Source organism: Mastomys coucha, unplaced genomic scaffold, assembly GCF_008632895.1.
Source record: "Mastomys coucha isolate ucsf_1 unplaced genomic scaffold, UCSF_Mcou_1 pScaffold19, whole genome shotgun sequence".
NCBI lineage: Eukaryota > Metazoa > Chordata > Mammalia > Rodentia > Muridae > Mastomys > Mastomys coucha.
The window spans coordinates 16,848,198-16,875,396 of record NW_022196901.1 but is presented as its reverse complement, the minus strand read 5'-3'; the positions used below and the strand labels follow the sequence as shown (position 1 = coordinate 16,875,396).

The following is a 27,199-nucleotide window of genomic DNA, read 5'->3' as shown; positions in this document are numbered from 1 at the left end:
GGTGTAATTTTCACCCTTTATAAAAATGTTCTGCCTTTTAAGATAGTGATGAACCCCACTTTCTGAAGCGCTCCATGTAATTGCATCTGTTGCTAGGAGAGGAGCTGAGGGAAAATGGCAGAGTCCTAAGATCTGGAACCCTGCTGACTCCTGTTGTTCTGGAAGCTTGTCATCCAGTCTCATGATGATCTTCACCCATTATAATTTGCTGGAGTGCCTGGAAAATTCTATAAGCCTTTAACTTGCTTCTTGCCTTGGAAGCTGGGCATCTTCTGCAATCTCTAAGCAATTTGATGACAGGGTTCAGGTACCTGTCCCCCACTGAGCTCAGCATAAAGCCTTATACTTAGAAGGTGTCAAAGAGCATGTGTTGAATCAATCACTGGAGCACCAGGCAAAGTCCTGGAGTCAGTGTCAGAATTTTCAATTATTATCTCTCCCGTCAGACATCTTTTAACCAATATTATGTTAATCTCCCGATTGCTGACTGCTATGAGTTTATTATATATGCAAAGTATACTAAATATGTTGAAGACATCAAGTGCATGTAGAACGAAAGTGGTGAGGAGTTAAAATGCATTAAAAGCCCTAGATATGTTAAAATGTTTTCATCGCTTGCATTGCAATTGTGTTAATGTGGGGGAAATGCATGTCTGGAAGTGCTTGGCAGGTAAAAAGCAATTGTAAACAAAGAATGCGTTCACATATTCCAGGTTGGGTGGGAATAAAATCAGAATAATGTAGCATTGTGACCACAAAGCTGATAAGGCTTTTAAAAGCCAGTGAGATTGTTCTTGGCCACAAAACAGACTCTGCAATGGCTTTCACATGTGTATGTGTGATTCCATGGGACCTAAATAAATAAGCTACAGTACATTTTCTATGAAGGCACTCTCTTTCCACCCTGCTCTGATTTTGTGAAGAGGCTTGCGGGTCTTCTGCTTTGGATGGCCAGTTCATTTTCTCAGGGATTAAATGTGCAGTGCTGATATTATTCTGTTATTGAACAAAATGCTAACCAAATTCTTACATGTAGGTGTCTTAAATGTATATGATTCCCACAGCACTTTTTAGAGCAATCCAAAATGTAAACCTTAATCTTTGAGTGAGTTTGGTTTATGAAAATGCAGGTTTATAGGAAAAGGCAAATTACAGAGTTGTGGATTTTTAAAAAAAAAATAGTCAGCCTTCTACCTACCAGTCACGCTTTGTTCAACTACTGGTACTCTCATTGGCTATTTTACTTCCAGAGTATAGTTTTATTTTTATTAAATATGTGAAGTATACTGAATGAATCAAATGTCTATTTTAATTCAGGATTTTGGATGTCAGATTTTAGTTATATTTTGTTACTAAAAATATTTTTTAACACTTGATAATATTTGATTCATTTTAGAGAGTTTTTCAAGAACCTGTAATTTTGTTCTTGAAATTTTTTTGAAGTTAATTTTGAAGTTAATGTGTGAAGATGCCTTATTTTCCTTCCCTGTGAGTGGTGAAAAGTTCCATGGTCCATGTTCCTTTGCATGTTTTCTGCACACCATGGTGAGCACCTCTCTCCTATCTGAACAGGAAACTTTGCCTGAAAGGAGTACTGGTTTGCATTTGTTTCCTTCTTTGGTAATTTACCTTGTGGCAGGCATGATGCCAACCCTAGAAATACAAATAGAATTGGTCCTTCCCACATTGAATCCTTTATCCTTATTGTGGCCGACAGTTACTGAGCAGTCTCTGTATGCCAGGATAAATGCTCTATGTGGTGTTATTTTAAGCCTTGACCATAACCTTGTGCAGTGGGTGTTGTCATTGGGGTGGATAGAGAAGTACATAATTTGTTCACAGGCTGTACCTAGTAAGCACCTATATCAGATGCAGACTCGGGCTCTAAGGCCACAGAGCCTGTGCTCTTGACAGCTCGACTCTGATTCACACAGGTAAAATGTTCATCACAATAGTGATAGACTTCCTGAAAGAAAATAATTAACAATGATAATAAGGAATTGGATTTAGTGTGGGAGAGAAAAGGAGACATATGGAAGAGACGTAGAAGATGAACTCCAAAGGTGACTAGGAGTTGGCCTAGGAAAAGGGTTGGAGCATCCACTATAGCATAGTGCATGCCTGTGTCCTGCGGTAGGAATGTTAGGGCTTAGGAACTCAGTAACTACACTGTGACTGTAAGGAGATGAGGAGTGGGAAGAGGAGGCAGGAGTACAGAATGGCTGACCCCGTCTCCACAGAGGTACACTTCCTTGACAATGTAATTTTGCCATGATTTTAGTGAAATAGAATTTAATTAATAGACTTAAATAGAATCCATTTTAAAAACTCAGATTGCTTACTGGTAGATAACTGATGGCTTCAAACTAGCCATATCATTTTTATGCAGTGGAAGATGCTAACACAGACACTCAGGATTGGTCAAAGTGCAAAGGATATGTGTCTGTGGAATGCTCAGTCATCAATGGGACATCTGTGTCACATCCCCACCCCTCCACAGGCTCAGCCACCATTATGGAAGTGGAGGTGTAAAGGTTGTAAGAGCCAGTGCTTCGGGACGACCTGAGCTTATCTTCCAGCCATGCAAGACTACTATACCACAGCACAAGAGCAGCCTTTCTTCTTGTCAGCATTCCCACTGAGGGGCGGAGGATTGCAGCCCCCATCCCTAGCTAAAGAGCTGTTGTCAGTTGATGGCCTCCAGGGTTTAAGACTTAGTCTCCTTTATGTATATGGCCCCTGGTAGATTGACCACACTCCAGTGGATGGTCCCATACCTACGAACAGCCCAAATTGGACTCAGTGGTTTATCTACATGTAAACTAACAGGATATGAAATTAGGAGGGTTGGGAGGTGGTGGAGGAGTTGTCAAGGAGGGCATGACTATGATCAAAATACATTGCATACATATATAAAATTCTCAAAGAATTAATAAATATGTATTTTAAGACTAGCTGTATCTGAAAGCCTAAGATATACAGATCTAAAATATTTGCTCCCACAAGCCCATTTTTTCTTCTGATGCTTCTTTTTAAACAAAATGTCTCAGTGCAATCCAGGTTGGTTTGGAGTTGAACTGGGTTTGGTTCCTAGCATCATGTGGCAGCTCACAACTGTCCGTGACTCCAGTTCTAGGGGATCTGATGCCCTCTCCTGACCTTAGAGGGCACCAGGTCCTCATGTGATACATAGACATACATGTAGGCAAAACACTCAAGACACCTAAAGAAATCTTTTTTTTTTTTTAAATGAATGCCTTCAAAGTTACTGTCAGCAAGAACAGCTAAGGCAGAAACGCAGAAAGCAGAACTCTTTCAGATTTGTTGTGCAGTGGCTGAACATCGCTATTTAGAGATGCACAATCAGAGATGCCTTCACAGAGAATTACTCTCTCAAGTGAGCTGCAAGGGCTGAAGAAGCAAATCATTGGCTGACCAAGGGCGAGAATCCCAGCGCATGCAGGACCCGCATTCAAAGATTTCAGCCTGTGACTTATTAGCATAATTAATGATTTGTTGTTTTCTCTCAAATGAAAATGAGTTTGTCTGATGTAGTAATTGAGGGAGCTAATTACACGTAGCTGCATAGGCCTGCCCCCGGGCGGAACTGGATGTCTTCTGGCTTTGACTGGTTGCCTCTTTCTTGGCAGCCTGTCCTTCCCTTTATAACCAGTCTGGACCCCACATGTCCAGACTTTTGTGTTGCCCTTATCATTCCCTTGCAGAGGAAAAAAATTAATGTAATGATGAGTTCACAGTAGTTTAACAAATTGGAAGTTTAGCAAATTTCCTGGCCTGGAAATTTTTGTATTTACAAAAGGGAATTTCTCTAAGTATGATGTAGTATCCTAGATTAGAAACTAGAGTAGAGGTCATCAGCTGAAAAACTAGAAACTAGAAGGATAGTTTCATGGTGTTAAAGGAACCATGGTTATGTTCACATTGATATTAGAATCTGAATGAAGGGTATATGAGACTCTCTTATATGTCTTGGTAACTTTTCTATACATCTAAAACCATCTAAAAATAAAACATTTAATGCATAGAATGGATCTTATAAAGGTGCCAAGTAATGTTCAGAAACAAATTATGACATTTGAAACGAAGGTAAGGCCTTCCTACAGCTTTTCTCATTTACTTGCTAAAATCTCTTGGTTTGGTAAAATATTAGCTATCATTCCCTTGACTCATGTCACCTTTGCATGTCAGGAAATATGTCTAGGTCATGGGTATTAAATCTGTTCTTCTCATTCCAGTAAAATAACTGCTGAGAAATGGGGGTGGGGTGTCCTCTAAGTTAAAGTTGAAATAGAAGAAACACAACCATTTTCTCCTCTTGGAGAGGAGTCTTTGATGCTAATAATGAATTAAGCAAACATTCATTGCTGATCTGGGACATAAGGAGGAACATCATCACTAAATTGCTCCTGCCTGAAGAATAAAACTCATCTGGGTTTTAAATGCTCATCTAGCGTTTGTTCTCTATGTAATAGCAATGTGGTATGCAATGAGTATTCTTTCTGTGGCCTGTTTAAAGGGGACAAGTACTTAGGTACATACATTCATCCCAGTAGCCTCAAGAACTTACTGTGTGTAATATAAGGATGCTAAAATTAAGTAAGTATTGAAAAGTCTCACTTTTCCTCTTGGAATAGATAGATAGACTAGTTGGCTTCCTGTCAGATGAGACTTTATAGAAGTTTGCTTCATTATTTATATCAATTGATTGGTTTGGCAGCTCCTCCCCAGTGCTGGGATTACAGGCATGCACTGACATTCTGCCTTGTTATGTGGGTGCTTGGCATCTGAACTCAGGTCTTCTGACTGGTATAGCCATTTGAGCAATCCCCTAGCTCCCATGTCCTTACACTAGACCATATTGTCACTGTTTTTGTTTTCAGTGAAGGATTGGTTTTGACTAAGTAGAGAAATTCCTGACAGAACATGGATAGGTGTTTGCTGGAACACATACAGTGATGGGACCATCCAAGAGGAATTCTAAGTGGGGTGAGAAACCAGACAAGGGTCTTGTGACCTCAGTTTCTTCATAATCACAGAATTACTCTTGGAATGTGCTTTTGTGTCTCTCGCAGGTAGGAGTAAGTTTACTCTAGATTATTCAGTACAACTGGCTATTGATATTTGTTCATATGCTTCTATGGAAAAACATGGTTTTGCCACATGTGGCTTGTCTGGTACATGCAGCTTGTCCTTGCGATAATACACTTTACTCAAATGACTCTCTTTTCCCCTTTTTAATTGGTTATTTGTAAAATACACACCATGCACCCCAATCCTCTTATCTCCCTGCCCCCTCTTAACCACTTTCTACCCTTGCAACCTGCCTCACTAGAGAAAGAACACTGTAGTGTGTCACAGTGTGTCTCACAGCACACCCTTTTGTCCTCACACCTTGTTTGCAAACGTTCATTGCAATAAATCAAGAGGCCTCTCCCTTCTGCTACTCTATCAATATTGGATCCTCATGGAGAGTCCTCTCAGATGTCCTCTTGTTGCCCTGTGTCATGGAGATCCTGCAGCTTTGGATCTGGAGGACTGGCCCCTTCACATGCTCTAGCAGTTCATAGACAAAGTAGATGTTGAGGTGGGCCAACCCAAAGCCCTGGATCTTTGGGTAAAAGAATGGATTGCAGCAAGTTTTCTTCTGACTTCTACACATGTGCTATGATACACACGTACCTCTCTGCCCCTCCCTCACGTACCCCAGTAAATAAATGTAAAAACAGTACTGAATTATAGAATTTGCATCTACCAAAGAAAGTGAGAATTTGAAATAAATGGGACTACAAAGATCAATTTTTGTATTTGGTTACATAAAAGACTAAAATGACCAGCTGGTTGGTAGTGATGGTTGCTACACACTGGAAAATGTCACTGAAGGGCCAGGACAATATACTTCTAGCTCAGGATAAATATACAGCAGTTTACTTTAGGGTATAGATGTTGAAATGTATAACACTTAATTTTGAAAACAGTATGTTCAGTATAAATACTATAATTTTGACACAGACTGGGTTCTTTCAAAACTGCTTCTCTTCAGACCCATAGTTTTCTGGCCGTGCTGTAGGGAGTATCAGGTACACCAGATCTCACTGAGAGTAGGGACTGATGGTCTCTGCATTCAAATACGCTTACATTTCTAGAATCACTAGTCTAACATGCTTACTCTGATGATGTATTATCAAAACATGAAAACTACTTCTGCCTAGCAACTGCTGCCCTACTTCACACACAGGGACCATTCTCACCCTTGCCACCCCAACCCATCTCCTTTGCCCAAAGCTTGCCCTGTGGCTTACCACTGCCCTTAAGGAACTTCCTGTTGTCCCCCTGGAGCCACTGTGTGCTTTGCATCAGGCTACCCCAGTTCTCACCAGACCTGTGCTGACACTTGGCTTGTTCTAAAACCAGGCTGGCCAGCAAGGTCCTCTCATACTACCAACGTGGCAGTCCTGCAGCTCGCCTCAAATAGTGAGGCACTCGAGTTCATTCTGCTTCTGGGTAGACTCAAGTAAATGTATTTGTGGGAAAAAGGAAACAGACAAAACATTGGCCTTCATCCGGAAAAGTGTCCTAAGCATTCCTCTTGGTTAATTCAGTGTGATAATTTATCAAAGACAGTAGGTTCGGCTGCTCATCGGAGCATTCGGGAGAACTGTAGATTCTCTGAGCAGGGCCAAAGTTTTTCTCTTCTTATGCTGCCTAATTTATGGGGACTTTCAATTCATCATTACATCAATAATTTAACATGTTTTCTTTCATCTAAGTGTGTCCTGGGGCAGGTAAAGACGACTCATGTATTGTAAGAAGGCACGGTCTTTCTCCCAGCACTCAAAGTTGCAAATGATCTGTGGAAATTAAACTTCAGTTTAATTGAAATTTGGTTGTAATTTGAAGCTTTATGGCTTCCTTGGGCCGCCTGCTGCAAGTTTTAATGAAGCATTGAAGGATTAGAGCATTTACAAATACCAATTTAGCTTTGTTCTCTGATGTTGCAAACATTAGAACACTTCTTTCTGTTTAACGTTGACCTCACAGAGTTGTAGATATCCCCAAGCACACCCGTCCGTCTTGCAGAGTGTTTAAACTTTGATGTTTTTATTTATTAACATGTGTGTTATGTGCACACACTGAAGGACCATGTTGTACTTGGTGATGTGTGGGCACAGAGGCCAGAGGAGCACAGAACCTGGAGTTAGGCTGGCGGCAGCCAGTCTCTCATGATCCTCCTGTCTCCAGCCTCTCCTCCCTAGAGTGCTCGATTTTAGGCATGTGTGCAGCCATACCTGGCTTTTTCCATGGTTGCTTGGTAAGTGTGCTCACACTTGCACAGCAGGTGGTCTTGTTTGTTGAGCCATCTCCCTAGCTCTGGGTTTTGCTTTTAATAACAACTCCATTTAGATGTAATTAATATAGCACAAATGCTAACCTTTTAGGAAATGATGAAGTTGCTTTTAGTATAACCAAAAAGTTACAGAGTCCTTATTTAAAACTTGGAAATAACTTTTTTATTCAGCAAGAAGCCTTGTATATACTAGTAATCACTTTCCACTTGGATGTACATTTGCCTACTCTGGAGATTTCATGTAAACAGAATCACATAATGTGACTGACTGTTTTCATTCAGCGGATGTTCATGATCCCTCTGCATTTTATCATGAATATTAAGTACTTCAACCCTATCTGAAGTTGAAGAAGACTCCATTTTATGGATGGACCACATTCTATCCAGTCATTCCTCTGTTGCTAGACATTTAACTTGTTCCCGCTTTCTGCCCATTATTTGTGATACTCTTCAGAATATCTGTGTATACAGATATTTTTTGTCTGAACATATGTTTTCAGTTGTTTATGTGCATGTGTTTGTATGTTCCTGAACATATGTATACATATGTACGTGTGGGGACCAGAGGTTTATGGTGAGTACCAGTCTTATTGCTGTCTACTTTATATTTTAAGACAGACTCCCTCACTTAACTTGAAGCTCATTCCTTAGGGAAGTCTAGCTGGCCAGCAAGCCCCAGGATTCTCCTGTCTCTCTATGTCTCCAACCTTCGGACTGTGCATGCATACTGCCATAATCAGGCTTTTATGTGGTGCCGGGACTTGTGTTCATGTTCCCAGGCTCACCCCAGCCTCAGTTGATCTGTTTTTTTCTAAGTCAGTACCACACTGATTTATTAACTGCACCTTCATGGTCAGTTTTGAAATCAGGAAGTACAAGTTCACAAATTCTCTGCTTTGCCAGGATCATTCTGATTCCTCCAGTCCTTGCATTTATACAAGAATTTCAGGGTCCGTTTGTCAGTTTGGTGGCTTTTTGAGGTACACTGTGCTTAGTGTATAGGTCCATTTGGGTATTATTACCATTGTACTTATTCTTACCAGTGTATGTCTCACATCGTATGACAAAATGGCTGCCAAATGCAGCTTTAAGAAACCAGGCTTTGTCTTGGCTCACCGTTGGAGGGGACAGTCCTTTGTGGCAGGAACAGGGGCCAGCTACCCACACCACACCCACAGTCAGGAGGCCCCAGTTTGCTTTCTGCCATCTTCCCTTTGGATTCAGACCAGGACTGCAGCCCATAAGAGTGGCTTCACAGAAAGCACTGGAAAGTGATGCCGCTCTGTTATCTTAGAAGATGTTATTGATTGTGCAAGATTAGTTATTCATTCAGAGTTGTGTAGAATTCACCAGTGCAGTGATCTTGGCTTAAGACTTTATTTGTGACAGTTTGGGGGGTTTGGTATGCGTGTGCTCCTGTGGATAAGTACACATGTGCACTGGTAGTACATAGACAAACAATTAAAGTTTATATACAGAAGCGTGTTCTGTGCCAGACAAGTGGCTTTTTCATTAATTCATTGAGAATGCCATACATTTATATAATGTATGTGATCTTATTTATCCCTCATCCCTTCCCCTGCCAACTCCTACCAGAAATACCGTCTATCCCCTCCCCCACAACTTTATAATCCCTTTTCTCCCTAAAAGAGGAATACTCTTATAAAAAAAAAAATAAAAGTGTCTTTTCTTTCCCTGAATCTGTCAGTTGTCAATGGTTCCTCAGCTACGGGTGGGGTCTCACTAGCTCCCACTCAGCTACGGGTGGGGTCTCACTAGCTCCCACTCAGCTACGGGTGGGGTCTCACTAGCTCCCACCCATACCCTCCATGATGCCTCTTCTGTGGATTGATCTCTGCTGTCTTGAGCAGACAGCCACGGCTGTGAATTTACACATGCATCTGTGCCGTTGTGTGCAGACACTGACTTTAAGTGTCTGTGTATGGAGAGGCCAGAGGTTGATACTGGGTTTCTTCCTCTGTCATTTTCTGTCTTGGCTTTTGAGACAAGATCTGTTGAAGCTGGAGCTCACTGACTAGCTACCTCGACTGCTTAGCAGTCCATGGGATATGCCTATCTTTTTTCCCCTCATTGCTGGGTTTACAGACACATGCCACCTTGCCCAGGATTTGTGTGGGAGCTGAAGATGCAAACCTAGTTCTTATGTTTGTAGGCATTTTGCCACTGAAACACTTTCTAACCCTGATTTAAAAAAAAAAAAATTAAATTAAAAAGTTAATCTCTTTTACTTTCAGAACTATTTTCATCTTTAACTTCTTGAACAAAGTTAAGTACGCTATGTCTCTCTAGGGGACACAGTTGTATGATGTCCTTCAATATGACTTGCTGCTCCCTCATGGACTTTTTTCCCTTAGGTTTAGTAAGGATGCTCCAATTCCTTTTTCCCCTGAAAGTCCCAGGCCATTCCAAGGTACCTAATGGGTTCCAGTTCACTGCACAATCAGGGATATATTACTTACATTTTTCCTTTTGTTGTTGAACAAGTAATTGCTTCTCTGTCTTCATTCTGGGGTCGTTTTCCTTGGTGTACTTTCTCCGTTACTTCCTGAGAAAACATGCATGAAAAGTGTTTGCTTCCTCACTCTGAGCTGTTGAATTAAAGTCATACTTCCTGCGGAGTGTGGGACCTCTGGGCCACAGGCGTGACACCACCGGGCTGCTTCAGCTGAGGGTGGGCCTCTGGGCCACGGGCGTGACACCACCGGGCTGCTTCAGCTGAGGGTGGGCCTCTGGGCCACGGGCTTGACACCACCGGGCTGCTTCAGCTGAACTTGGTCAGTGCTCTGCTCTTTTCCTGGAAGTTTACTCTTCTTGACTTTCAACTTTTTGATAATTTTGTAATTTCAGGAGGTGTCGGTCCCATGTCCCATGCCAGATCCGCTCTTTCCATCCTCCTTTCAGCCCCAGGGCGCTGGTCCAGACCCATCCTTATTCAGTATTTCTTGAAAGAGTAGCTCAGGTTGCTAATAGTTCCCTACCATTCCTTTTCCCCTTGCAAACACTTGGCTTAAGTCTGTTCTCAGACTGTTGTAATTACTCCTGGCACTCTGGGTCGACTTGGATTTAACAAAAAGAGATAAGCATAGTGCTCACATTTGAAAGTCTCACTGAGCACTTTCTTGCCGTTTTTATATGTTCAAGTCAGAAAACATTAGAAAATAGTCTCCAGTTCATTATTATCCTTCTTATTTGAATTCTATAGATGCTTTAGAAAAGCAACTTTATAAATACCAACTTATATCATAGAATCGCATGGATCAAATATTAAAAACAAATTCAAATTTCTACAAAGTGTTCACACAACAAAATAAGATCTATGTGGACATAAGAAGCCCTCCACAATAAAGTATATATAAATATTCATTCAACTGAGTTGAGAATGAGAAAGTCTTCTAAACACAGAAATCTTGCAGCCATATTAAGAGGGAATTGAAACACCTTATTACATCAAAACAAAACATTTTTTCCTTTTTTAGATTTTATAATGATGTTAATTTTATTTGTTTTGCGTGTGTTTCTGTTTGATGTCTTGGTACGAGTATGCATATGCCAGACAGTACCTGTGTGAGTCAGAGGGACTCTCCATGTACCATGTGGGATCCAGGAGTACAGTTGGGTCACCAGGCTTCGGGGCTTTGGGCCTTTACTCCCCCTAAAGATTTTTTCCTAAAATATAAGAGTATGAGGTCAGCAAAAGTATAAACTTCATTAAAACTATTAACAACAAATATAGCATTAGGCTAATAACCTAAGCACCTAAGGAATTCTTGGAAATGTGTTAGGAAAGCATGAGAATCTGTAGGATAGTGAGAATGGACATAGATACTTTGCAAAGCTGAACAATGTAATCAGGGACTTGTAAAATGCCCTCACTAATAACCAGGAGGTTGGAAACTAAGTAACACACCACCACTTAACTGAAAAAATGGTGGACTGGAAACATTCACTCCCCTCAGAAGTGGTGGGAGCTGAGTGCTCACTCACATACTGATAATGAGAAGGGCTAGGGCAGAGCTGAGCAATGAAGAGTGCTTACTGCTTTTCCAGAGGACCCAAGTTTGGATTTAGCAGCCATGCCTGGCAGCTCAACTGCTTATAATCCACCCTCAGGGAATCCAGTGCCCTCCTTTGGTTTTCATGGGCATACACACACACACACACACACACACACACACACACACAGGGTGGGGGGGAGAGAGAGAGAGAGAGAGAGAGAGAGAGAGCGATCATGCACTCAGATGAAAGTAATCTGTTTTTTAAAATGAGAGAGAATAGTATACTTTTCCTTTTTAAAAAAAAATTCTAATAATTTATTTCTCAGGAATAGAAAAACAGAGCAAATAACAATATTTATCATACTCAAGTGTTTTCCCCATGATTGATAAGGACCTGGATCTTCAGAACTCTACTCAAAACATAGTTAAAAAATAGTTAACACTTATGACAAATACTTTGTTTACAAGCATGACAGTAGTTAAGAAAAACTCCAATTCTATTAAGGGAGCATCCAGAATACTCAGATGACACTGTAGCCAGCTGACCTTGCTTTAGAAACTGTGTCTCCCCTGAGGTGTGTATGACAGAGATGAAGGAAGCCATTTTGTTTTATGTCTAGATAAATGACTTACTGAGAATAAAGGTTTTGGCCCAGGAGTGGAATATCATTTCTCTTTGTTTTTTGGTTTTTTTTATTAGATATTTTCTTTATTTACCTTTCAAATGTTCTCCCCTTTCCTGGTTTCCCCTCTGAAAAAAAAACCTATTCCCTTCCTTCTCCCCCTGCTCACCAACCCACCCTCTCCTGCTTCCTGGCCTGAATCACAGTATAGCTGGCTTGGGCTACTGTGACAAAATTCATAGGTTGGTGTCTTAGTTAAAGTGTTATTGCTGTGAAGAGACACCGTGACCATGGGATATCTTACAAAGGATAACATTTAATTGGGGCTGGCTTACAGTTTTAGAGGTTCAGTCTATTACCATCATGGCAGGAAGCATGGCAGTTTATAGGCAGACATGGTGCTGAAGGAGCCAAGGGTTCTACATCCTAATCCTAAGACAGCCAGGAGCAGACTCCATGATGCACTGGGCAGATCCTGACCATAGGACCTCAAAGCCCACCCCCACAAAGACACACTTCCTCCAACAAGACCACGCATCCTAATAGTGCCACTTCCCATGAGCCAAGCATATTCAGACCACGACAGCTGGGTAGCATATGCAGAGGGTTAGGTCCTAGAAGGGCTTCTGTCTTGTGCAACGTAGAGCTTTGGTGTCTTCCTCTCTTCATTTTAACTGTTCCAATAATAATAGCATTTTATAATTGTATGTATTTGGGGTACAAAGTGATTATATAGCCTATACATACCCCATGGAATAATTAAAGCAAGTCAGTTAAGATATTTATCATATCATATATCATCTCTGTGGTAAGCAATTCTGTGATGACGATTTGCTCAGTCACTGTGCTATGCAGTAGATTTTCCTTTTTAACCTTCCCTCCCTTTCCTGACTTTCTGGTACCCTGATGGCCATTGTCCATTGTGTGCAGTCCGGACTCTGAAGCAAGCGTTCTGTTTTGCACCCTGTGCTGATGCCTTCTTGTTTTTACAGATGTGATTACAGAAGTTGTTTGTCTCTGTGCTTGCTTTACTTCACTTCACATAAAGTTCTCCAATTCCCCTCCTCTCATCACAAATGGCAAGGAGTCTTTCATAAGGCTGACTCGCATCCCATTGTGTGTATGTGTGTATCACATTTTCTTTATTCAGTCGCCAATTTAAGAACACTTAATTTCTTTTTTGTTTTTCTATTGGAGGGAGGCATCTTTTTTACAAACTGATTTCAGAATTTAAACCCAGAAGAGTGGTATATCTGCATGCACACACACACACACACACACACACACACACACACACATTGAATTTGAGATCATGAGACAGTCGCTGAAGAAAGCTACAGGCACGGAGTAGATCCGCCTGGAAGGGGGCTATGTGTGCTACTGGTTGCAGACCCCAATGAGCAAAGCCATGTAGCTACTTTGGACTCCAAATGAGTCCATCACAAGTCCCCAGTGCAGACTGGGGATTTTGTGTTTTCCCTGCTAGCCTCAGACTCGCTCTGCTTTTATTTTTATGCTCCCATTCCTTCGTTTTGGAAAGAGAATACTTACTCTATGATTTTACAGAGGCTCACAGTTAAAGAGATTGATTGTCCTGAGTCTCAGAATGGCTTTAGACCTTTTAATATTGGCCAAGCTGCTAAAGGCCATGGGGACTTTCAAGACGGACTAATGCACTTTGCATTATGAGTTGAAAATGAGGCCTGGGGGAAAGGAGAATGATGATGTGATTTAACAGATGTGGTTGGGTGTCAGGTTGGGCTGTAATGTTCCATCCTCATTGTTAACTTGACTGGATTTGGAATCACCATGGAAAAACATTTCTTGACATGTGTCGGGGAACATTTCCAAAATGTTTAACTGATGAAGGAAAACCCATATACTATGGCAGGATTTCTGGCCAAGATTCACTCTTCTAATTTCTGATGACTACCAAGACTAGAATTTGCATCCAACCTGCCATTGGCTTTGGCTTTGACATATAACATTTCACAATATTTCCACTTTCACTCTTGATTCACAAAATAGATTTTCTTTGTCTAGGGAGATTTTGTTTTTATTTTTCATTCGCCTTCAATATTGTACCAATAACTTCTGAAGTAATCAATAAAAATATCATTACCATAATGCCTTTTATTTTTACTGAAATTTTCACAGAGTAGGTCCACCCTGAAAAATAAGAAGTATCTGTTTTGCAGTCCTGTATCACAAAGCAGATGCTTGGGTAAGGTCAGTACAAACCTTGGTTATGCGCAAGCTCCTGTCTTCTCATTACAAATCTACTGTTTAAACTTTAGAATATCCAGCTTGGGCTGCAGATGGAGCTCAGTTGGTAATGTGCTTGCTTAACATTAACATAGCTCTGAGTTCTGTTCCCAACATTGCATAAAGCTAAGGTGTCAATGCCTCTGCTCTGTGTACCTGGAAAGATACAGGCAAGAGGGCCAGAGGTTCAGGGCTATCCTCAACCTATATCCTCAAGCTATATAGTGAGCTTGAGTCCAGACTGGGATACACCAGATCCTGTCAACTTACCTTGTAAGTTAAGAAAAGGAGACTGACTAAAGCTAAGCCACAGGGCCTGAATAAACAACAGACCTTGAATAAAAGCCCTATGCTTCCTGTGTGAAACTGGTACCTTTCTCTTTATTGATTGGACATGGAAACTCAATACTTTACATGGCTGTCTCAACACAAAATTATTTTTTGTGTGTTACTTAAATGATTATTAATTTAATTATTAAAATATCTATGTTTAGTATGTACTTAAGTGGTTGCTTCAATTATTTTCTGTGTCTTGCTAAGTTATAAATTATGCTTTGATTTGAAAACAGAACATGTAGTGGTCACTAGGGGCAGACAGACATTGGGATTACTGGATAATAATCATCACACTGAGATTTGTTGTTTTCTAGGATAGAAAACATTGAACAGTTTGACAGATGGAAACAATTCTATGGCTTAGCAATAACAGAACAATGAAAATTTGAAAAAAAACTTACAAAATGTCCACAATGTATGCCTTCTAACCCCAGCACTGAAGAGACTGCAGAAGGTGGTGGGGGATTCTTATAGGATCTTATAGGTTAAGAAAAGGAGACTCACAGAAACTAAGTAACAGGGCCTTGAGTTTGAGGCTAGTCTAGGCTACATAGCAAGACAGTGATTTTTAAAAGAACAAGACAAGACCGTGGAGACAAATAAATAATCCCCCCTTTTAAAAGTCACAAATAAAAATCTTTTCTCTCTGAAGTCTACATTAGTCATGTTTATGTGTTGTGAGGCATTTTTGTTGTTTATTTAGCCTAGAGAAGGAGGTAGAGAAGTGGCTTGGTTAAGCACTTACTGATCTGGCAGAGGACCTGAGTGCTCTGCAGGAGTTCCCTCATTCCCTCACACACACCAGGTGCCGCATGACCACTCCAGATCCGGGAAATCTGGCACCACTGGCCTGTGTGGACACCTGTACCTATGTGGTGCACAAAACCACATGCAGGTACACATGAGCACACATTAATAGGAAAACTACATCAATCTTCTGAAGAGTCAGCAGAAATCGGTACCCTCAAATTAGAAAGCGCTGTAATTTGAAAATGGCTTTGCTTTGATTCCTTTGAAGTATTTTATCAAATTCAGATGACTTTCATTCGATGTATTCATTCATTCCATGTATGTTGTAAACTGCAGCTTGGCAGTGGTTTAGCATGCTCATATTATATGAAGTTGACTTCATGAAGCTGATTAATGAATATTCTTTCCAGCTGTGAAGCAGGGCATGTCACACCTCATGGGGGAAGCAGAAGTAACCACCATCGTCCTCCATTTTAAGAGGAGGCAGCTGCTATTATTCTTCAGGTTGTTGTGACCAAGTGGATTCATTTTACATATAAATAACTCTTGCAAATCTTAGGAGTCTGTGATAATCCTATTAAACATCTTCTGCATTCCTTCTTTGGTAATTATTGGATGGCAATAATGCACATAGAAAGTTCTGAGTTCTTTCTGTGTTCAAGTCACTATAGCTGGGTTCTTGCAGGGGGAGGGAGTAAAATTAGTGATTCTCCTATTTCAGAAGCTTAAAACTCTATTGGAAAGACTTAAGGAATGAGTATTAATATCTTTAAGTGACAGTAGTTATTTCAAGTTATTTCTTTCTTCACACACGGGGAGTGTGAACGCTAGAATGTTTAAAGAACTTGTACACAGTCTAGTAGCACATGCTTGGCAGCTCGTGGTGTTTAAAACTGGTCCTACTCAATGCAGAGAGAGACCAGAACAAAGTATATCCACTTCGTGCTCAGGTGCCTTGGGCAGCAGCTAGCCCCGTTCAGTTAAGATGAGGGTATCTCATGCTCTTTTCCAAATAACTGCACGAGCTATTTTAAAATCTGAATGTGCTGATTATAATGAACTGCTTCATTTGGAGGATCTATAGTTTGTCAGATAATGGAATTGAACAGCCAAACATAATTTTAAAATGACTTATTTAATAGAGACTCTTCCTGGCAGGCTTGCTTTAGGATCTATGTGTCTTCTGAGAATATAAGTACTCATTAGAAACATTTTAGGAAAATTGGTCTATACTCCAGAACCCTGAACAATAAGGATATTTTCTGATCTCTGAGAAAATTACTGCTAATTATACAAAATTGAGTGCAAATAGTACCAACATAGTTATTAGTACCATAGATTTGATGAACTTTCCTCCAAGAGAAACTATAAATTATATTAAAATAACAATTATGATATAGTGAATAAGGCTTGTTATTGTATGTCATGGGTATCTACTCTTAAAATATATTGTGGATTAAAAATTAGAGGACCTGCCTCTCAAGGTCTTTTAAATCTTTTAAATCTTTTAACATTTCTCAAGTCTATGTGTGTATGTGCATCTATATTATAATACATACATTTCTGTGGATTACTCAAAATCAGACTACCTCAAACAATTTTATAGATCTAAACATGCTCTAAGTAGGCTTGATGCCACTGTTACTAGTGTCAGGGCAGAGGGGGCATCTTGTGGGAGCCTTTGCCTCCTGGGTGTCTGCTTACACCATTCTGCAAGATAAGATGCTAACATTGCAGACCTGGAAGCTCCCATGATTGGGTAAGCCATTTCCATGTGAACATGCCATTGGGGTGTCCTGAAGGTTTATAAAGAGAATGGCACTGAGGTGATCGTGTGTCTGCCTGCACAGGTGCTGTGGTTGAGAATGGAGAACTGCAAAGTGTTAATATTAATATTGGCTTGTTTGTTGTTTTTGAGGCAAATTCTCACCGTGTAGCACAGGTTAGCCGACAACTCACTGTGTAGCTTAGGATACCCTCCATCTTGTAGCAGTCATATGCTTTGGCCTTCTGGATGCTAGGATTGAATGGACATGAAGCCATATAGAACTGGTATTTTGAAAGATAAATTTCTTCTCATTGCTAGCTTTGTGGCCAAGATTGTAACTAGAAGCAGAAAGTGAGCTGGCTTATCCAGAAGATTACATTACAAGTCCCGAAGGATTGCTGCAGGGCCCAAACCACAAGCAGATAGGACTTTAAAGGGCAGACCCTGGAAGAGGGCTCCGCCTCAGCGAGAAGCCAAAGCCACTGTAACCTCAGGTTAGTGGAAACAACGTGGTGCTCAGAAGAAGGATCCAACACATAGAAGGCCTGGCCTTGAAATCTGACATCACCTCCAATTTTGTGACATTTAAAATCATGTGAAGGTCCATGTTTCAGGAAAATGAGAAGAATTTGACGTTCCTTACCAGAGTATTGTTAGGATCAATCGAGTTGATTCCTGCACACCCCAACAACAGTGCTTAGCAGGCGGCAAACTTTAATTCTAAAAGAATATTACAGTAATAACCCTGATAAGCCGGGCAGTGGTGGCGCACACCTTTAATCACAGCACTTGTTGAGGTAAAGGCAGGTGGATCTCTGAGTTCAAGGCCAGCCTGGTCTACAGAGTGAGCTCCAGGACAGCCAGGGCTACACAGAGAAACCTTGTCTCGAAAAACCAAAACAAATAATAATAATGATGATAATAATAACAATAATAACCATGATATATACTGGCTAAATTATTGTTGCTATGGCTATTGATTTTCCAGAGTAAAGAACACAGGGTAATTGCATAGAGCACATGGCATGCGGTGCTCCTTAAGGGGTAAGTCTTTAATTACTGAGCCACTTTCTTGAATGGCATTAGCTAATGAGAGCATACTCAGCCCAGGTTGGATGGACCAGTGCCCCAAGCACTTCCTGCAGCATCTCCCTCCTGTGACTCCAGGGAGACTCCTACAGGAGTTCTGACTGTATGACCTGCATTAGGCCCTAGGGTTCCTTATTTATATGCTGTTGAGGGCTAGTAGCTCTACGGCCATTAAAATACCTCAGGAAGATGGAAGGAACTGACTATGCAGGCCGTGTGGAGTGAGGGCCATCTTCAAAGCCAGAGCTCAAGTGTTCTGCCTTGGAATTCCATATGCATTTGATGAATGAGAACCACTGCTAATTAAGTTTTGGCTTTTTGGGGGGTAAATACCCAGGAGAGGCATCATATGACCCAGCTGGGTCATATGACAGGTCTGTTTTTAGTTTTCTGAGAAACATCCATACTGACGACCATAGAAGCTGAACTAGTTAATATTCTTACAGGTAGTTTAACACACCAGTAGTGTCTACAACTTCCCCAGCATTTACCATTGTCTTCTTGCTGATCGCCATCTTGGACTGGGGTAAGGTGCAATCACAACAGCATGGTTTTCACTAGCATTTCTTTGGCTAGTGCTACTGAATATTCTTTTTATTATTATTATTTCTTGGCTATTTGTACTTTTAAAAATTGTCTGTGCATTTTATTAGCTCATTTGTTACCCAAGTTATGTAGATTTCTTTTGGTGTGTGTGTGTGTGTCGTGTGTATGTGTGTGTGTGTGTGTGTGTGTGTGTGTGTGTGAGAGAGAGAGATGTGATGTATATGCTTGTATGTCTATTATGTGTGTGTGTTGATGTGGTGTAGTGTGTGTGTCTGTGAATCTGTGTGTCTGAGTTGTGTGTGTGTGTATGTGTGTGTGTGTGATATGTGATGTATATGCTTGTAGGTCTATTTTGTGTGTGTGTTGATGTGGTGTAGTGTGTGTCTGTGAATCTGTGTGTGTGAGTTGTGTGTGGAGTGTGTGTGTGCGTTCTCTGTACCACAGAGATACTTGCACATTCCTAGATGTTAAACTCTGAACCCAGCCTAGGTGTCCATCAGTAGAAGATTGGGGAAGGGAAATACCATTTATAAACAGGGTGGAATTCTTCCCACAAATCAAGAAGAGGGAAGTTATGATGTTTGCAGATAAATGGATGTGACAGAAAACAGTCACACTAAATAAATTAAGTCAGTCTCTGACAATAACAAACAATTCAGCTTTTCTATTAATTTTGGGTCCTAGATGATGGAAAAATGAAATCATGTATGTACAGGACACATGAAAACAGACTGTCAGGTGGAGCACAGGACAGCAGCAGAGGGGGGAAGGATGGGGAAGAGGGAGGGTAGAGAACCTAAGACTATGCCTAAAGCACCTATGTATTTGCATGGAAATTGCCTTTGTAACTACATTTAATAAGCTTTTAAAAGACAGATTATAGGCTTAAAAAAACTAAAAAAATAGAAACTTTGCTTAGATGATGAACTCAAAGGTTTATTCAGCTGCAGTTACTCTGTATGTGCTGTCTATGAAATTGTTCACTGGACCAAAGATGCAGAAGTAAAGCTACGGATAAGGTATTACATCCCAGACCCGAGGCCACCCAACAGCAGGACGAGCAGTATGATGTCACAAGACACCGTGCAGCCTGAGGCTTCTCACAGCTGAGACAGAGCTGGGGGGCTGGAGGGGCTTCTGTTGCAGGCCTCTCACCTCAGCGCTGTTTCTGGAGAGCACAAGTGGCCTCGTGCTAACTCTGTGCACAAGAAGCACAACTCTAATAGGAATATTAACTGCCAGCTTGCAACAGTTCTTAAGTGCCATGCACTGTAGCAGTCCTCTTGCTAGTTAGTGATTTCAGAAAATAGCCTTTCAAATTATATGTTTACAATTAGGATGCTGCGTTACTGTTAGAAATAGATGGGAAATCTATCTCAGAAGCACTTAGTTCAATTGATTTGAAGAATACGTGAGGGAAATAAAGTCACCACTTTGTCTCTGGACAGAAAACCTGTACTGATTAAGGACTCCATAGGATATGTTTGTAACTCGGATTAGCCAAATGTTAAGGCCTCATTTTCAATTTTATGAAAGTAAAGAAAACATGCATTTTTATAAACACATACACACAAATACCCACAGAAAGATTGTAATATTTCCTTAAAGTCATTTTGATAATGATTAATATATAACAAGAACTTCACACCCCTTGCAAGCTTCACATATGCTGTGAGCTGAAGACTACTCGTGAGTTTCCTTACCCATTCTGTCTCCCCTCTACATTCAGTGTGAGTGTGAGTGTGTGTGTGTGTGTGTGTGTGTGTGTGTGTGTGCGCGTGCGCGTGCGCGCGTGAGTGGTAATTAAGGTATCCTTTTCATAGTGGCTCTGCTGTAGAATGTTAGCATGGCGCCATATCACCTATTAACACTTCAGCATGGAAGGTGCCATCATTATTTCCAGTTGAAATTTGATTTAGTGACATGGGGGCACAGGAACAGTTCCATGGAGGACAGAAATCAGAAAGGCCCACAGCATGAAGGAGGAAGGTTCATCCATGTGGAGCCAAAATGGAGGATGTCAGGAGCTAGGAGGTCCTATTGAATCCAGCAAAGATGGAGATATCGACCAAAGGTTGTCCTGTGGCGGGGTAGTTAGGACAGGTCTGTCCTTTCAGGAGTTAGCCCAGTGTGCTGTCTATAATCCATCTCCAGCAGATGTCGGCAGAATCAAATTAGTTTTGTCCTAGCATGAGTTGGGCAAGAGTAAAGATTTAATGTTCATATGTTTTTAGACAGTAAATGTATTTTTGTATGACTTATTTTCTAAAAAACGAAGTTTCTCAAGGAAACATGATTTTCTGCTCTAATTTCACTTAGAAAATACATTTCACCTCAAAATAATTCTTTTGAAGAGAAATCAGTTCACATGTAGAGAACAAGTCATTCTTCCTTTACTAAGACATTTCCAATTATAGCTGTTGAATAACAAATGTGCTATGAGAAGCTGGGTTTTCAGGGTTCCATATGTACAGCTCTGTTTAGGAGAAGAGAAAGGTACAAATCTTCTGCAATGCTGAGTTACGCCCAGAAGTGGGGAGGTGCATTTTATTCTGACAGATGTGTTTTAATTACAAAAGCTCTGACTAGCCCATGTTTGGGGAAAGTATTCTTTTTTTTTTTAATATCAATTTTTTTATTAGATGTTTGCTTTATTTACAATATCTCCTTTCCCAAGTTCTCCTCCAAAAGAAAAAAGAAAAAGAAAATAAAATAAGAAAAAAAAAAAAACAAAAACAAAAACCCCAAACTAAAACAATCCCCTGTTCCTTCCCCCCTCCCCCTGCTCTCCACCCCACCCTCTCCCACTTCCTGGCCCTGGCATTCCCCTACACCTACACTGGGGTATAGAACCTTCACAGGGCCAAGGGCCTCTCCTCCCATTGATGACTGACTCAGTCATCTTCTGCTATATATGCTGCTGGAGCCATGAGTCCCCCATGTGTACTCTTTGGTTGGTGGTTTAGTCCCTGGGAGCTCTGAGGGTACTAGTTAGTTCAATTGTTGTTCGTGCTAACGAGCTGCAGACCTTGGGTTCTTTCTCTAGCTCCTTCATTGGGGACCCTGTACTCAGTCCAATGGATGGCTGTGAGTCTCTACTTCTGTATTAGTCAGGTACTGTCAGAGCCTCTCAGGAGACAGCTATATCAGGCTCCTGTCAGCCAGCACTTGCTGATATCCACAATAGTGTCTGGATTTGATGACTGAATATGAGAAGGATTCCCAGGTGGAGCAGTCTCTGGATTGTCCTTCCTTCAGTTTCTGCTCCATAGTTTGTCCCTGAAAATCCTTCCATGGGTATTTTGTTCCCCCTTTTAAGAAGGAACGAAGTATTCTCACTTTGGTCTTCCTTCTTCTTGAGTTTCTTATGGTTTGTGATTGTACTTTGTATATTCCGATCTTCTTGACTAATATCCACTTATCAGAGAATGCATACCATGTGTGTTCTTTTGTGATTGGGTTACATCACTCAGGATGATATTCTCCAGGCCCATCCATTTCCCCAAGAATTTCATGAATTCATTGTTTTTCATAGCTGAGTAGTATTCCATTGTGTAGATATACCACATTTTTTGTATCCATTCCTCTGTTGAGGGACATCTGGGTTGTTTCCAGTTTCTGGCTATTATAAATAAGGCTGCTCTGAACATAGTGGAGTGTGTGTCCTTATTACATGTTGGAGCATCTTCTGGGTATATGCCCAGGAGTGGTAGCCTTAACTCTCCATCCTAGAGTGACCATTATTTCAAAACTCCAAAAGGACTTCAGGAGGATCTGCCTCCCATACTGATCCAATACTCTACAGTATCAGTATGGGAGAACTGGTAAGCATCAGTGTCTAGATAACTTGATAAGCATCCTTGCCACATCTCCATCCAGACTTTGCTCACACCTGCTGGTCCAGAATAAGCCATCAAATATTACAACGTCTTTATAAAGCAAGACCTGAAGGTAGCAGTTGGCCCAGGGGATTTTATTTAAGCATTCATTCTGTCATTTACTTACATTATTATTTCAAGAATTGTAGGGTGCTAGTAAGATGGCTCAGCAGGTAAGAGCACCGACTGCTCTTCTGAAGGTCCTGAGTTCAAATCCCAGCAACCACATGGTAGCTCACAACCATCCATAATGAGATCTCATGCCCTCTTCTGGAGTTTCTGAAGACAGCTACAGTGTACTTACATATAATCAATAAATCTTTTAAAAAAAGAAAAGAAAAGAAAAGAAAAGAAACTTTTAAAAAAAAGAAGAATTGTATCTGTAGATTTTAAGTTATTTTAAAAAATACTTTAGTATCAACCATATTACAGCATTTGGATGAACTGTTTCCTACTCTCTTTCCAGGGCTACTGCAACACACAGGGGCCAGGTGATTTTCAAAGACGCATTGGCCCAGCAGCTGTGTGAGCAAGGAGGTAAGGTACCCCAACTTGCTTATGTTAGTTGTGTCAACATTATTCATGGCGGGGTCCTCTGGCTTATACACTGAACTATCATTTCATTAATGTTACTTTATCATGATGTTTTAAAATTGAGTTATTTACCAGTTCATAGCCCTATTCACTATTCATTAGTTATTGATAAAGCTAGCAGACATCTGAACATATTCACTGTGAGTGAATGAACCAAAAGAAATTTTATAATTTCATAATATTTTTTCTGAGTCACTTTTAGTTGTCCTCGATGTGACAAATTTTAATAATAATAGTGAAACTGTACAAAAATTCATTCCCTTTAATTTGTCACTTAAGCTTCTAGCCAAACGTGTTTCTGATAATTACTTTACCCTCCAGTATCTCTGACTTTACTTTAGTTGGTCATATCATGAGCTGCTTATATGCCTGTGTCTGTGGATAGACATAATCAGTGTGGCTGCATCTAAACAATGTGGTGTTTGATAAATTGTTGCTATCAAAATTCTAATTACTTGCTTACAGATTTGTCACTCATGAAACCTCCCTCCAGAATTTCAGAAACCTGTGATCTATATTCTTTGGTTAAATTAACTTTTTTTCCATGACTTTCAAGAATGCAGACATTAAAATATATCTTAATAGGCCGACTCAAGAATTCCATTACAGTGTAAATTTCTTCTGTTATGAAAATATTTACTGAAAATGTAGAATACCTTAAAGCAGGGAACATCAACATTCTAAAACATGTGTAATGTCAAAAAAGATATGTCCAATTCACATTTACTAGTCTCTAAGACTAAACTCTCTTAAGCCTTACAAGTTCAAATCTGTTGTACTATAATTGGATTGGACTATTTAAAATAAAATAAAAAGCTAAGGAAATTAATACAAAAAATTCTCAATGAGTGAGCGGAAACCCTATCTTATATAATAGTATTTACATGCACACAATGTTTTCATTAGTATATTTATGTATTCACTTTGTATCCCCATTGCAACCCCCTCCCATGTCTCCTCCCAGTCCCGACTTCCCATCCTCCTTCTCCCACTCCCCTCTCCCCTTCTCCTTAGAGAAGAGGAACACCCCCTCCCCTGGTACTAACCCACCCTAGCACATCAAATTCTTACCAGGACTAAACACATCCTCTCCCACTGAGGCCAGATAAGGCAGTACAACTAGGGGAAAAGGATCCAAGAGCAGGCAACTGATTCCAAGTCAGAGACAGCCCCAAGACAGTTGCTGGTGTTCATACATGAAGACCAAGCTGAACATCTGCTACATATGTGTACAGGGCTTAGGTCCAGTCCATGCATGCTCTTTGGTTGATGGTTCAGTCTCTGTGAGCCCCCATGGTTCCAGGTTAGTTGGGTCTGTCCGTCTTCTTGTGGTACCCTTGACTCCTCCAGGTCCCTCAGTCTTTCTCTTGACTCTTTCACAAGACTCCCTAAGCGCTGCCTAATGTTTGAGTGTGGGTCTCTGCATGCTTCCATCAGCTGCTAGATGAAGCCTCTTAGAGGACAACTATGCTAGGCTCCTGTCTGCAATCATAGCAGGGTATCATTAATAGTGTCAGGGGTTGGCTCTCTCCCATGGTGTAGCTCTCAAGTTGGGTCAGTCATTGGTTGGCCATTCTCTGCTCCATCTTTACCCCTGCATATCTTCGTAGGCAGGGCATATTTGGGGTCAAAGTTTTTGTGAGTGGAACAGTGTCCCCTTCTCCTCCACTGAAAGTCTTGCCTGGCTACAGGAGGTGGTCACTTCAAGCTCCATAGCCCCTGCTGCTAGAAATCTCAGCTGGGTCACCCCCATATCCTTCCAGGTCTCAGGCTTGTCCCAGAGATGTCCCTCAACTGATTTCCCTTCTCTCTCCCACCCCTCCCATTCACCACTTCCACTCTCCCCACACCTAATCCCCATTACTTATTCCCCTCCCCAGCCCCTCTCCATTCCAGTTCCCTCTCTCCATCCATGTCTATTTTATTTCTACTTCTGAGCGAAATTCAGGCATCCTCCCTTGGGCCCTCATTTCTTCTTTGGGTCTATGCAACATAGCATGGTTAGCTTGTACTTTACAGCTAATATTCACTTATAAGTGAGTACATACCATGTATTATCTTTCTGGGTCTGGGTTACTCAGGACATTTTCTAGTTCCATCTATTTGCCCTTGTTTTTGATAGCTAAGTAATATTCCATTATGAAAATATATCACTTTTTCCCCATTTTTCAATTCAGGAATATCTGGGTTGTTTCCAGTTTCTGGCTATTAACAAATAAAGCTGCTATAAACATAGTTGAATGTGTGTCCTTGTGGTATGGTGGAGCATCTTTGGGGTGTATGCCCAGGAGTGGTATAACTGGGTCTTGAGTTAGAACTATTTACAATTTTTCTGAGAAACTGCCCGATTTCCAATGTGGTTGTACAAATTTGCATTTCCAATAGAAGTGGAGGAGTGCTCCCCTTGCTCCACATCCTTGCCAATATGTGCTGTCTTTTGAGTTTTGGATCTTAGCCATTCTGATATGTGTAAGATGGAATCTCAGAGTTATTTTGATTTTCATTTCTCTAATGACTAAGGACTTTGAATATTTCTCTTTGTTTCTCATCCACTAGAGATCCCTCTGTTGAGAATTTCCTGTTTAGCCCTGAACCCTATTTTTTAATAGGATAATTTGGGTTGTTGCTGTCTATTAGCCTTCTGCCAGATGTAGGGTTGGTAAAAGATTTTTTTTCCTCATTCTGTAGTTTTGTCCCATTGATAGTGTTTTTTGCCTTAAAGGAGCTTTTTCATTCCATGAGGTCCCATTTATTAATTGTTGATCTTAGTGCCTGAGCTGTTGGTGTTCTGTTCAGGAAGTTGTCTCCTGTAGCAATGCATTCAAGGCTGTTCCCCACTTTCTCTTCTATTAGATTCAGTGTAGCTAGTTTTATGATGATGCCTTTGATCCACTTGGACTTGAGTTTTAGGCAAGGTGATAGATGTGGATCTGTTTGTATTCTTCTGCCTGCAGGCATCCAGTTGGAATAGCACCATTTGTTGAAGATACTTCCGTTTTCCCATTTTATGGTTTTGGCTTCTTTGTCAAAAATGAAGTGTCTGTAGGTGTTTGTATTTATTTCTGGGTCTTTAATTCTATCCCATTGATCAATCTGTTTTTATGGAAATACCATGTGGGTTTTATTGCTGTTGCTCTGTAGTATAGCTTGAAATCAGGGACGGTGATACCTCCAGAAGTGCAGGATTATTTTAGCTATCCTAGTTTTTTATTTTTTCATATCAAGTTGAGAATTGTTCTTCCAAGGTCTGTAAAGAATTGTGTTAGAATTTTGATGGGAGCTACATTGAATCCCATTTAAATTATATTAAATTACATTTAGATTGCTTTTGGTAAAATGGTCATTTTTACTGTATTAAACCTACCATGGGAGATCTTCCCATCTTCTGAGGTCTTCATTTGTTTTCTTCAGAGACTTGAAGTTCTTGTCATACAGATATTTCACTTGCTTGATTAGAGTTATACCAAAATATTTTATATTGTGAAGGGTGTTGTTTTCAAATTTCTTTTCATATCCTGTTTATCATTTGTATAAAGGAGGGTTACTGATTTTTTTAAGTTAATTTTATATCCAGCCACTTTGCAGAAGGAGTTATCAGCTGTAGGAGTTCTCTGGTAGAATTTTGGGGTTCACTTATGTATACTATCATATGCTTTAAATAGTGATATCTTGACTTCTTCTTTTCCAATTTTAATTCCCTTGATCTCCTTTGGTTGCCTTATTGCTTCATTGAAGAAATAGGGAGAAAGTGGACACCTCATCTTTTCCCTGATTTTAGTGGGAATGCTTTGAGTCTCTCCATTTAACTTGATGTTGATTATCAGCTCACTGTATATTGCTCTTATTGTGTTTAGGTGTAGACCTTATGTCCTCAATCTCTCGAAGACTTTTATCATGAAGGGATGTTGAATTTTGTCAAAGGTTTTTTTCAGCATCTAATGAGACGTTCTTGTGTTTTTTTTTTTTTC

At 40.5% G+C, this 27,199-nt stretch overlaps 1 protein-coding gene across 2 annotated transcripts in view; it reads left to right on the top strand.

Moving 5' to 3' along the window:
- Reln (reelin) overlaps positions 1-27,199 on the top strand; it is a 457,134-nt gene that overhangs the window by 150,145 nt on the left and 279,790 nt on the right. For both annotated transcript variants that reach the window (XM_031380095.1, XM_031380094.1), the window contains exon 4: positions 23,104-23,174. In XM_031380095.1, the coding sequence (XP_031235955.1) occupies positions 23,104-23,174 (71 nt within the window). The remainder of the gene's footprint in view (positions 1-23,103; positions 23,175-27,199) is intronic.